The 12,093-nt window shown below is 41.1% G+C and overlaps 1 protein-coding gene across 1 annotated transcript; it reads left to right on the top strand.

The window, feature by feature from the left end:
• Positions 1-3,702: 3,702 nt before the first annotated feature.
• LOC120426781 (solute carrier family 12 member 8) lies at positions 3,703-11,556 on the top strand. The gene is made up of 5 exons (XM_039591555.2): positions 3,703-4,201; positions 4,266-5,736; positions 10,307-10,585; positions 10,645-10,823; positions 10,882-11,556. Exons 1-5 carry the CDS (start codon positions 4,161-4,163, stop codon positions 11,039-11,041), a joined length of 2,130 nt encoding a protein of 709 aa, XP_039447489.1. The 5' UTR covers positions 3,703-4,160; the 3' UTR covers positions 11,042-11,556.
• The last annotated feature ends 537 nt before the right edge of the window (positions 11,557-12,093 follow it).

Below are 12,093 nucleotides of genomic sequence, written 5' to 3'. Positions count from 1 at the left end.
AACTATATTAATTGAAACAATTTGCCATTTTCAAATATTTGGCCAGATGATATTATATACGCGTATACGATATCATCTAGTCAAATATTTGAAAATGGCAAATTGTTTAAATTAATATAGTTTTTGGCTTGTTTCGGCTTAAAACGACAAAATAAGCATTATAGAATCATTTTCTTGAAAAACTTGTTTAGAGATACGCCATGTTCAAATACTATTCCAGAACAGTTGGAGGGAGCGTGCCGCGTAAGCCGTCACGAAAAAAAAGTTCCCCATACGAATTTTGAGTTACGCATTGAATGGTCGAGCTCCGACGAGGCCCTCATTGCCGTCTGTCGGTGTATACGTGCAACTTAGAGAAGGGCTGTGTATTGGTAACACCAATATTTTCGGCAACGACGAAGTTGAATTCTCGAAGTTTACACCCGGGGTTTAAACTCGAAGTGCATGCACGGCGTGTAAACCTGAGGTGCTGTTCAGACGTGTTCGTGTACATGGAGGCATGTTCGCGTGCGAGTTCATAGGTTCGAGTTTACACACGACGATGGTGTTCGTTTGTGTACAAAAACCGGGCGCACGCAGACTGAACGCGGTGCAGGGAACACTGCAGGTAGGTAACACAGATCTTTGTAATATTTGACACAGATCGCCCGAAACCGGAAGTACACAGAATCTGTGTAAAAGCAAAGAACGGAGATATACAGGAACAGTGTCAAGAAAGGTTGCGCATACTTTTCAAGAAAAGTTGACAGTTCGGTTTGAGCGTGTTGGACACACGTGCGCGCTTGAGATTCGTCGGAGAAAAAGATTAAAATGTTCGAAAATGCAGAATGCTTAGATGAAAAAATAATACCAGAATTCAAAAACCGAAGAGTTAAAAAAATTAAAAACTGAAAAAAGAATGAAAAAAATATATTTTTCTGAGTACACTCAACCCCCGGTGGTTGGTCACTTTTTCGTTTGACACTTTTTTAGTTTGTACCCCGTTGGTTGGTCAAAGTCAAACTAAAAAGTGACGAAATGTCACTTTTTACACGGCGCTCACGAACACTATCAAAACAAACGTTTGGTAGTGTGTGTGAACTCCGTGTAAAAGGGGTGTCAAACTAAAAAGTGACCCCGTTCGTTTGACAACAGTTGGTGTCAAACCATCGGGGTTTGAGTGTACAATAACTTTGCTCCCATCCAATGAACTTTGGCTATTGGGGGGAGAACCTGGTGGGTTCTGCTCCTGAAGGCTCTGTTCCCCTCTTCGAGGAGGCAGACCTTCGTTCTTCCGTCAGCCTTTTCGTCCAGTCCAACGGCTCGACGACACAACATGTCAGTGAGGTAATATCGGAAAGGTAAGAGACCCGCCTCGACACAGGCAGTGTCAGTAGGTGTAGAAGGCAGGAGACCACAAGCGGTTCGAATCGATTTGCTGTAGAGAAGCCCGAGGGCATCAATGGCGTTGTCTAGGTTGGTTTCAAAGAGTTCAAGTCCATATGTTAAATGACTCCAGGGATGCCAGGTCGGAATTTCAAAAGTCTGGACAACTGCGAGAAAAAAGTCTGTGCATGTCTGTGCACATACTTTGACCTAAACTCGAGCATCAACAATCGTCTCAAAAAAATTTGATGAGCGGGGGGGGGGAAGTATTGTCAAAACCATCGTGACTTTCAAAAATCGATTTTTCGCTCCGTTTATGGAAAATCTGTGTATATCTGTGTCAGATTTAAAAAGTCTGTGTTTGTCTGTGCATCACCAAATGTCTGGACACAACTTCAAAAGTCTGTGAAACACAGACAAATCTGTGTACCTGGCATCCCTGAATGACTCCAGACTATGGCAGCTGCTGCTTTGAGTAGTACATTTCTGTTGTTGGTTCGATGGGGTCCAGCCATCGCTTTGATCATATTGAGTCTAGTTTTGCAGTTTTCTTTGACGTCTTTGAAGTGGTCCCGGAAGCATAGACTACGGTCTACTCGTACCCCCAGAATTCTCACGGTCTGCTTGACGGGGATGCTACCCGAAGTAGTTACTACGGGATCAAAGTTAATTCGATGTTTGCTGTTGAAAAAATGGCAAATAATGCTTTTGGATGGGGACAGGTCAAAACCGATGTTTTTGATCCAGCTATCTACGGCAATAACTGCGGAACGCAGGCGGCGTCGTAGCCTTTTCTGGGTCGGTCCGGTTGCAACAAGGAGTATATCATCGGCGTAGCAAAAGTTGTTTTGTCATGCGACTTCTAGCTGTTTTTTTACTGACCGCTCGATATTCAGCCAACATATTTCACAGGGACAGTGTCAGCTCGAGTTAGCTCTAGCTCAGTCAACTCAATCGGATTTCTGAAACGGAATTCGATTGCGTGTACGTACCGGTTGTTGCGTTTGAAACGGAATACGTAAATGATTCGAATGGAGCATTTCCATTCGAGCAGTTTTTGCTTTTTTCTACAATGTATTCCTTATGGGAGGACTGTCATTTCTACCACTCGAATCGGGTATTTCATTGAATTCTATTGGGAGCGTTCTTTTATTACGTAACGCAAAAAAACGGATTTTTAGACCACCTCCCCCCCCCCCCTAAATCGTAACAAAATTTCTATACAAATTTTCAAAAAAAATTAACGGCCTCCTACCCGCCTCCCCCTCATCTGCGTTACGTAATAAAATAACGCTCCCATTTCAGAATTTCGATTGAGTTGACTGGGGGTACCAGATAAGTTTTTTAGATGGCCAAAGTCAGAAAAAGTAAATCAAAGGGGTGGTGCCAGAACAAAGTGACAGTAAGCTCGGCCGTCACCAAAACCTTACTAGCCCACGCAGTTGTATTCGTCAGTAGCACCTGTCTGAAATTAGTCCATGCGTTAGTGTTTGTGAGTAGCCCCTGTCGAAATTTTCTGGTGTTTAGTATTGTTGGTTATGGCTGCCTTAACATAACCTGAAGTAAACTGAACTTGAAACCACAGAGAACAGCATTGAAAAACGTGTGTAAAAATTCAAACCAAAATATGTTGAAAAGAGCTAGGGTGTGCACCATCCGCCTAGATAGCGCCACTTCCAAAATCATGATGGTCTACAGTAGCAGAACGTTGGACCATCTAATCACTGCATAAAACATTCCGTACGAACGACATCAGACCAATGTCTGACTGCCCTTCATCAGAGGGTTGCAATTTTACGCGCCAAAGAAGGTAAACAAAACGAAATCGGACATAACATGTGTAAAGGGACTATTTTAAGTTTTCGCTTGAAAAATCATTTTTGAATGAATTTTCTGTTATGTTTTCGTTAATGTTAATGCATTTTTGCATTATTTTTAGTCAACTGGAATTATACAGAAGTGAATTTTCTATTTAAACGAGGTTAACATTTATTTTCTTTCGAAATTATTGAGCCTTTTTCATAGTTAAGTCAAGTATTCTCAGTCGCGACGGTGGCGCCGCCAAGCGTATCCTGCACACTCTTATTTCTTTGATGCAAGATTGTATGCAACGCATTTTTTTAATGCAACAGTGTTTACACACAAGTTAGAGCCTAGATCTGTTCTCTGTGTTGAAACTGAACAATAATCTGTGTAATTTTTTTACACAGATCTGTGTTATCTGGATTTTGCGTGTAGAACCGATGTGGGTATCCGCTATAAACAAACCGCTTGGCTCACACTCTACCGTCAGCGCCCCAAACTCTGGTATATTTACCTTCACCGTTGCTTCGCTGTCGCTCCCATCTGTCACTCGGCGTAAAAAGTTTATCGTCAACGCATCAGCAAAATCGGTCCGTCGTCGGTTTCGTTGTTTTCCCAATCAATTTGCTGGCTCGTCGCCTTAAACCACGTAATCAAATCGAACCCCCTAATTAATCGCGAAATTGGCTTTTAGTGCGGCGGTGTGATAACGCGATTGATTGCGAAAAGGGTAGAAAACGGTGTTTTGTGGAGTTGGAAAAATAAGTAACATGACATCACATTCCTGATGCTGCTGATGATGATGACGATGACGGCGGGTGATGAATGATTGAAATCGGGAACAGAGTTTTCTCTTTTGTTTACGTTCTGCGTGAGATTTAAAAGTAGCTGCTGCTTAAAAGTGCGGAGTTGTAAATCGCGATTTAGTGACGTGTAACAATAACAGAAAAAAGCAAACAGGATTGGGGTGAAAGGAGTGCCAGCTGGCAAAGATGCCCGATAGTTTAAGCAGGAACAACCTGGACTGGTCCAGGTACGAAGAAGCACTTCTTCCTCGGGGAAGGTGACCCAATTAATCGAGAGTGTCTTTTTTGCAGGTACGGACTGGGCAGCGATGACTCATCGCCGACGGAACGAGCCCGGGCTCGTGGCAATTCCGGCGGTTTTGTGGATTTGGGCAACGAGTACGATTACGGTGCCGGAGGGCATCACGCGTCCGGAAGGGATGAGATATTCGCCGAAGACCAGGGCGACAAGCCTTGGTGGCGGAGTAACTTCTTTATATCGCAACCGGTGCTTTTCGGGACGTGGGACGGCGTGTTTACGTCCTGTTTGATCAACATCTTCGGTGTGATTGTGTTTCTGCGTTCTGGTTGGATTGTGGCCGAAGCTGGCATCATGCATGCCGTCCTGATCATCTTTTGTGCCGTATCGATCGCGCTCGTTTCCGTCCTGTCCGCGGTAGGGATCTGCGAACGGTGTCGGGTTGAGTCCGGTGGAGTTTACTTCCTAATTGCGCACACGCTGGGATCCCGGTTTGGCGGTTCCCTCGGGCTATTGTACTGCTTTGGCCAGGCCGTCGGATGTGCGTTGAACGTGCTCGGTTTCGGTGAATCGATGGCCGGCCTTGTGGGAATGGAAAACAACAAGTGGGCCATCCGACTGTTTGCCATCGCAGCGGTTCTCCTGCTCGGAGTCATCAACGTGGCTGGAGTAAAGTGGGTCGTCAAGCTGCAGTTTGCCCTGCTGATCATCCTGCTCATTTCCGCCCTCAACTTCATGGTGGGAAGCTTCACCGGCGAAGATCCCGAAAATGGCTTCGACGGCTGGGGACAAGGCAACATGGCACTAAACCTGTGGCCAAACTACAGTCCGGAAACCACCTGGTTCACCGTGTTCGGAGTGTTTTTCCCTACCATCACGGGAATCCTGTCCGGAATCAACATGAGCGGTGACCTGCGCGCCCCATCCACAGACATCCCGAACGGAACGCTCGCTGCCCTCAGCACCTCGACCTTTCTCTACATGGTGTTCATCCTGTTCCTTGGAGCGACCTGCCAGCGAACTCACCTCCTCACCGACTTCATGATCGCCGTCCGCGTTTCCGCCATCCCATTCCTGCTCCTCGCCGGCATCTACGTCTCCAGCATGTCCTCCTGCCTAGGCGCCATGTACGGAACTCCCCGCGTCCTCCAAAGCATCGCCAACGAAAACGTCATCCCCGGCATCGGCAAACTCGGCATGGGCCGCGGCCCCAACAAAGTCCCGCTGTACGCGATGGCCGTCGTCGCGACCGTAACCACAGCCTTCATCCTCGTCGGAGACATCAACAAACTGGCCCCGATCGTCACGATGCCGTTCCTGCTGACGTACGCATGCATAGATTACTCGTACTTTGCGCTGGCGCAAACCTTCGACATTCAAAATACCCGCGAGGAGCGCTTCCGGATACAGGCGCAGAGTCCGCTGTACGAGACGCGGAACTACGGCGCGGCCGGCGGAGACTACCACGACAACAACGATCTGGACCAGCTGTTTCCGGAGCGAACGCGCCACAAGAATCTGTCGGTGAGTGTTTAACAAAATTATTATTAATTATTATTTAAATATTTTTCTTGTGAGCGATGCCAAGTTCCAAGCTCCCTTAAACCACTGCAGTTGCATGAATTTTCACAATTCCATGTTTCTGTTTTCCTTCCACGGTGTATTTGTCCGAGAACATTAAGATAACAAATTCGGCAAGTCTGGTTTTTGGCATCATGGAAGAAGGGTTCTTTCCCAACATTTTGCGCGGTTCGGCGAAATATTCCGTCGGGGGGTCTAGAGCAACTTTATTTTTTTAAGATTTTTTTTTTTCGATTATATACGACGTCTTTAGAAAAGTTGCTGAAATCGATGGATACATGACTATAAATCATATATTTGATCAATGTTTGACCTCCAACTAAATTTGTCCAAAACAAATTTACCAGATTTCTAGCTTTCTTTGAAATAACCCTAAAATCCAAGCTTGAAACCCCAATACGACCGAACATGTTTTTTTTATTTGTGCGATTTATCATGAAAATACAGCAACATATTGCCCGGAAACAAATTTGAGCATAAAACTCTGCTTTTTCATTAAAAACTATATAAAACCCACCAGGTTCCCAAAATATGTTTTTCAATACTCTGTCAAATTGATATTTTGAAACATATTGGAATCAATCACATAGTAGAGAACAGTTTTCTGAATAATTTCCCTAAAAAAAGTATTTATTTTGGTTCAATATGAGCAGAAATATGCCCAATTCGGTGAGATAAAAAGCGACTTTCTCAAAAATTTCTGGATATTTCGAAATTATCTTGGCACCCGTAAAGCAACTCGTTTTTTAGAGAAAAACGCTCACAAAATTAGACAGTTCGGTTTGAGCTTAAATTGTCTCTTACTCAGTATAATCATAAAATATCTTCACGAAACTTTCAGCAGTGATTGAAAATCATCTTTTTAGTGGATTAAATACATTTTCTGTAATATGAAATTGTGTGATTTTCTATGTGTAGGTATGTTACCCCTTAACCTGCAAAACATCAAAATTACGCCGTATTTCCGTAAGCTTCCAAACAACAAGTAAAGTTATTGAGAAAATCTGATTAATATATTTTAATAAAAAATAATTCTCACAACAGTTTTTTTTTTCAGCATGAAAAGTTGAACCAATAGTTTCTGAGATATCGTGAGTTGAAAAATTAAGGCTAGTTAGAACACAGAAAAAACTATTTTTTCATAAAATTTAACCTTTAAAAAAGCCAAACCTGGGTGTAGGTTTTTTCCCCTAAAAGAGCACCTAGCTAGCAAAATCTAAACTTAGATATATGTACCTTAAGGCTTATTAATTGATCTCAGCTGAAAAGACCTCCAAATCTCTGAATTGCAAATGTGTAACATCCAAGAGCACACCTGTTTTAAGTTTTCTAATGAAACAAAAATTGAAAATTAAACTTTTGGGGCAATGACTGTCAATGATGGTTCTGAATTCAGGGTCCAGAAATAGTAAATTGAGATGAAAAAATAATCACTATATGTAAAATGCATCTTTAAACAACACAAAGAAAACCTTTTTTTGATTCAAACATTCTGAATCAAGATTTGAATGTTTTTCTAAAAAAAAACATGGCCGCCGAATGGCCGATTGGGGATGATGCCTTCCAGAGCCTTAAGAGCATGTATAGAGGGTGACGATTCTCGAGATTTTGAATTTCCCGGGAATCGAGATTTGAATTTGGCCATTTCCCGGGAATTCCCGGGACCCGGGAGTTTTTTTTAGTATGCCAATACAATTTAAAAAGGAAAGGTCATAAATTTGTTTCTTTTCAATGAATTCAGTTACAATTCATTCAGTTTATTTAAGTAGCCTCATTATTTCAAGGAACTATTTCAACCTTTAGATTTTTTTTTATTAATCTGCAAATACAAGATCGTTTTTTGCGGCTTTAGGGACTCAAAATTGTAGTTTAAAATGTTTACGAGTCTTAATTCGCACAGAAAGATTTTTCAAAAGTTGCACAAGCTTGTTGCATGAACTTGTTATAAGATTTTTGTGAAGTAAAAAAATAGCAAATATATTATTTCCCAGTATCGGGATTTTTGCAATATGACACATAACAACTCAAAACAATAATTTGAAATGGATTTTTTTTCTTTTTTAAGGTAAACTGAAAATATTCATTGAAAAATATTTACATTTATCAGGAAAACCCGAATGTTCACAATTGGTGAACCTCAACAAAGATTTAGGCAATCTTTACAAATTGCCAGAGAGTTTCTTCCAAAATATATTCTAATATTGAGGTTGATGCGAAACACCAAATGACTTATTGACATCAAAAATGAAATTGCTATGCTTGAGAGAGGATATGGAAATTGAACTTTTTGAAAAGGGCTTTCCCTATTACAAATAATTAAACAAAAACTTTAAAATTCATTTCTGGGATATACCTAACTGCTAAGTATGCTTTAAGGTAAATTTGAGGGTTTACATGTATTGGGCTTGTCTCAATTATAGTTATTGGAACATTCGACAAGTTAACATCGAATGTTTTAAACCATTTCGAATTTTTCGAATGTTTTTCTGATTAGTTTATAAAATTTTACTTCGATATTTTAATAAGTATAAAATTTCCCGGGACTCTCGTCCAAATTTCCCGGGAATCAAGAGCTCCAAAAATGGTCGATTTCCCGGGAATTCCCGCTCGTCACCCTCTAAGCATGTATCTCAGCACCCAGCAGTCCGATCAACAAAGCTGTTAATACATAGCTTTAAATTGGTGCATGCACTTTATTGAAAAGTTGAAGTCATTATCGATATTTTAAGAATTACATATTTTGCACCAACGAGTAATCGGCTCATCCACCAACCTTTAGATCTTGAAGATCCTCTGTAAATACTTTTAGCTCTCCTAAAAAAATCCACTTTTTCATATTTTAATTATAAATTTAGTCATTGTTAGGAAAACTAATGAATGAATGAATAATTTTCATACCCGCCGGCGGCTTGGTCTAGTACACAGGTGTTCGCTTGATCAAACAGTTCGTCATCTTATGTTCAGTAATCTATACACCCTCGTACTATTTCAAAACTTCCTATCAGAATTAAAACCCATTTTTGAAAAAGTACACTAGAAATAATAATTCTGCCGAAGAGACTTGCTTGTTCATTCCATGTTTAGCTATTTTCACTTGATTTGAGCAAAAAACGGATTATATACTATCTTAAGGTGGTTGCGACCTTCCTCTCATCGACGCCGTCGTGCTATCATGTCGTACGTTGCTTTCTGCAGTTCCGAGAAAAACGCGTTTTAATGTTTGACCTTGAATAAACAAAAACGAGAGCACGCAATCTAAACAATAACAAACACGTTTTGTTTGGTTGACCGTTCTGTGCATTGCCCCGAAGTTTGGTTGAATTTGGCTGTCGGAGATATAATTGAAAATGTTTACGCTAGTTGAGCATGTACGTGTGTCAAACGCGTTCTGACCTCAAAACCCTTTGGCCAGGTATCGCACTTGCAGCAATTTTCAGGGTGTGACAAGATAGCACGACAAGATTGAAACTTCTTCCATATGAAAAGTGACAAAAATGCACGGAGTGTTTTTAGTTTTTATTGAATATCTGAGGATTGAAATCGAATTTTGGGAATCTGTAAAAGTCGAAAGGTGAGGCATTGTGAGCTGCACAAAATGGCGTTCTTGACTCAACTTGGCCCAAAATGCACGTACGACAAGTTAGCACGACGGCGACGACATATAGTTTATTTTAAATAACAATGTCCACAAATGCTACAAAATTCATATACTGTTAACATTAGATAGAGTTGTCAAATCCTCAATTTATTGGAGTCCTTGGAAAAGTTTTTTGATTTCGCATCCATGGGTAGCATAATTTTATGATTCGAAGATCATTTTCATCAAAAAATATAACATCTGGGTACTTTTCAAAAATATACAACATTGTCCGTTTTGGTTTCATTCGAACCGTTTTGGGGTCCCATGGCAATTGAAAGCTATTAAATTTAGTTAAGTACTGCAACATTTTTGCTTGAAAAAGATTTTGGCGAAAGTCCCTATCAAATGTTAGATTTTGCTGAGGCCGGATCTCAGATATTTCGCTGAAAATTATATCCAAATCCGTCATGCATCACACACACATTTTTTCTCTTATTCCATGTAATAATTACACGCAGAAACATGTAGGTCATCTGTATGGAAAACCTACATTATCGAAAAGACGATGTTCTTATTTATTGATGTGAATCCTAACTGTCATTCAAAGGGGTCTGTTGACCAACGTAGATTTTATGTGTGCTTGGTTTGATTCCAGTAATTTTGCAATACTTTTTCGTGAGCACAAAAACTGCACATTCAGTTGTGTAAAATTCCCTTGTCTCACGAGGTGATGTGCATGCTTTTACATGCGATTTTACCTTCGGATTTTGTGATAGTCTCTCAAAGCAACAGTAATAATGTGCCAAAACAAAATGGATTTCTTTTTGTTTTGCATAGATGGTAGATTCTTATGGTAAGCATAAAAAGGTTCCGGTTGTAAATCTTGTTTGTAGTAATGTTTTAATATTTAATTTGTTTTTATTTTTTTTACAGACCCCCACCAACTCCCCACTGCACGTGCCTGCTACCGGGGGCGGTGCCCGCACCGCTGCCAATGGCGGTGTGACTCCCATGGCCAACGGCGGAATGTCCAACAGTACGTCCATCAACAGCGAGGTCGTGTTCCGGGACGGCACCAACAGCAACTCGCAACTGGACGATCCGGTCGCGGCCGCCGACGACGAGCCGATCGCGCCCATCCGGCCGCCGATCCACTCCAAGACCAAGAACTGGTACTCGGGCTTTTGCAACCGGTGGGCTTCGCTGATGGGGGTGAGATCTTTATGAGTCAGTTTGTTGAGATTTGAAGAAGTAAATTCGTTTGATTTTAGGCGGGGATTAAAATCTTCGTGATGCTGCTCGTGAACTGGGTGTTTGCGCTGATTTGTATGGGCACGGTGTTCGTCGTGTGGTTCTACGTCGGGACGGCCAATCCGGCCGTGAAACCGGGACTGGCGCACGAGTTTCGGTTTTTCGTATGGCTCAAGAATGCCGTTTTCCGGTGCTTTGGGTAAGTTCGGGTTTGGGGGAAGTTGCTTAAATTTATTTAAAACAATCTTAAATTTTAGAAAACGAGTCCACGACTACGAGCAGGTCGTGGTGACGCCGTCCTGCCCCAACGTTCCGCTGGCCTCGGCCCAGCTCAACGAGGAGAACGAAGACTTTGCCTCGCGGCGTCGCTACCATCAGTCGGCGGTCGTTCACGGTCACTACGTGGACGATGTGTAAACGGTGGCCAAACGAGAGGGAGAGAGAGAAATGGAGATACTTACACACACAAACACAACCAACAACACTCTGAGAACAATACTTCTTTTGTGGATTAGATAGAATTTGTAGTAGTGCGCGCGGCTCTAGGAAGAAACAATATTTGTAAATCTATACAAAGTCCGTTCGTCAGAAGAAGAAGAAGAAGAAGAAGAAGACCAGCACCACCCAAAACGTGAACTGATATAGTCTGAGCGACGTGGTCAAACCGTAACTATTTTGTATAATCAAAACCAACATTTAAGAAAAAGAAGAAACGCAGCATATAGTGACGAAAACCCATTTATAGGAAATTACGCGCAATCTTTAAGCAATAAGTGTGAGATGAATCGAGAAATTGGCGAAATCCTCAAAGTCAAGTCTTTAAAAAAACGTGTTTTTATTTTAATTCTGCTATTGTAAATAATATGTTCTAACTCTTATTTATAACACAAAAAAAAAAAAAACTAAAGACGTCGTTTATTTATATTCAACCAGTGTATGCAAGGAAATGAAACAAATGTACCGGAAGCAACTTCAAACAAGAGATTCGCTGCTAAATCGTATTTTTAATTCTTGTTCAAAGCTCGGACCTCGACCTCACGGGGAGCTCGAGGAGCTGCAATTGCATATCTGTGTCTAGTACTACTAGGTGTAGCAATTTAAGCTTAGTAAAAAAAAGATGTAACACACACACACAATGTCGCCTAGCATTTTATACTGATATGTTTTAAATTACTGTAAAGGAAAGCAATTTCGTCATTAGTTTGTTTTTCCTTATTTATAAACGAAAATGAACTTAGTTGTAATGTGCTTTTCTGTGACTGGAAAGAGTCATTCCTGTTTTTTTTGCGATAAAATCACTAATAAAATTACGTTCTTATACAATCAAACAAAGTGTTTTCTTTTTCCTTAACCCACAATCTTTTCCCTTAATCGAAAGATTCTCCTGATAACAGTCTTCTACCATTCTTTGAAAAAATAATAATATTTTTATTATTTTATTTTATTTTTGTTGTTGAGGTACGTTTTTG

The sequence above is a fragment of the Culex pipiens genome, chromosome 3 (genome assembly GCF_016801865.2).
Source record: "Culex pipiens pallens isolate TS chromosome 3, TS_CPP_V2, whole genome shotgun sequence".
Lineage (NCBI taxonomy): Eukaryota > Metazoa > Arthropoda > Insecta > Diptera > Culicidae > Culex > Culex pipiens.
Note: the sequence above shows the minus strand (reverse complement) of the source record. Positions and strands in the feature narration are given on the sequence as shown.

Excerpts from the sequence above, each read along its gene's own strand:
- LOC120426781 (XM_039591555.2), top strand. The coding sequence starts at position 4,161 with ATGCCCGATAGTTTAAGCAGGAACAACCTGGACTGGTCCAG. Across the intron at positions 4,202-4,265 it reads AACAACCTGGACTGGTCCAG|GTACGGACTGGGCAGCGATG; the intron begins GTACGAAGAAGC and ends TCTTTTTTGCAG. Across the intron at positions 10,824-10,881 it reads GCCGTTTTCCGGTGCTTTGG|AAAACGAGTCCACGACTACG; the intron begins GTAAGTTCGGGT and ends CTTAAATTTTAG.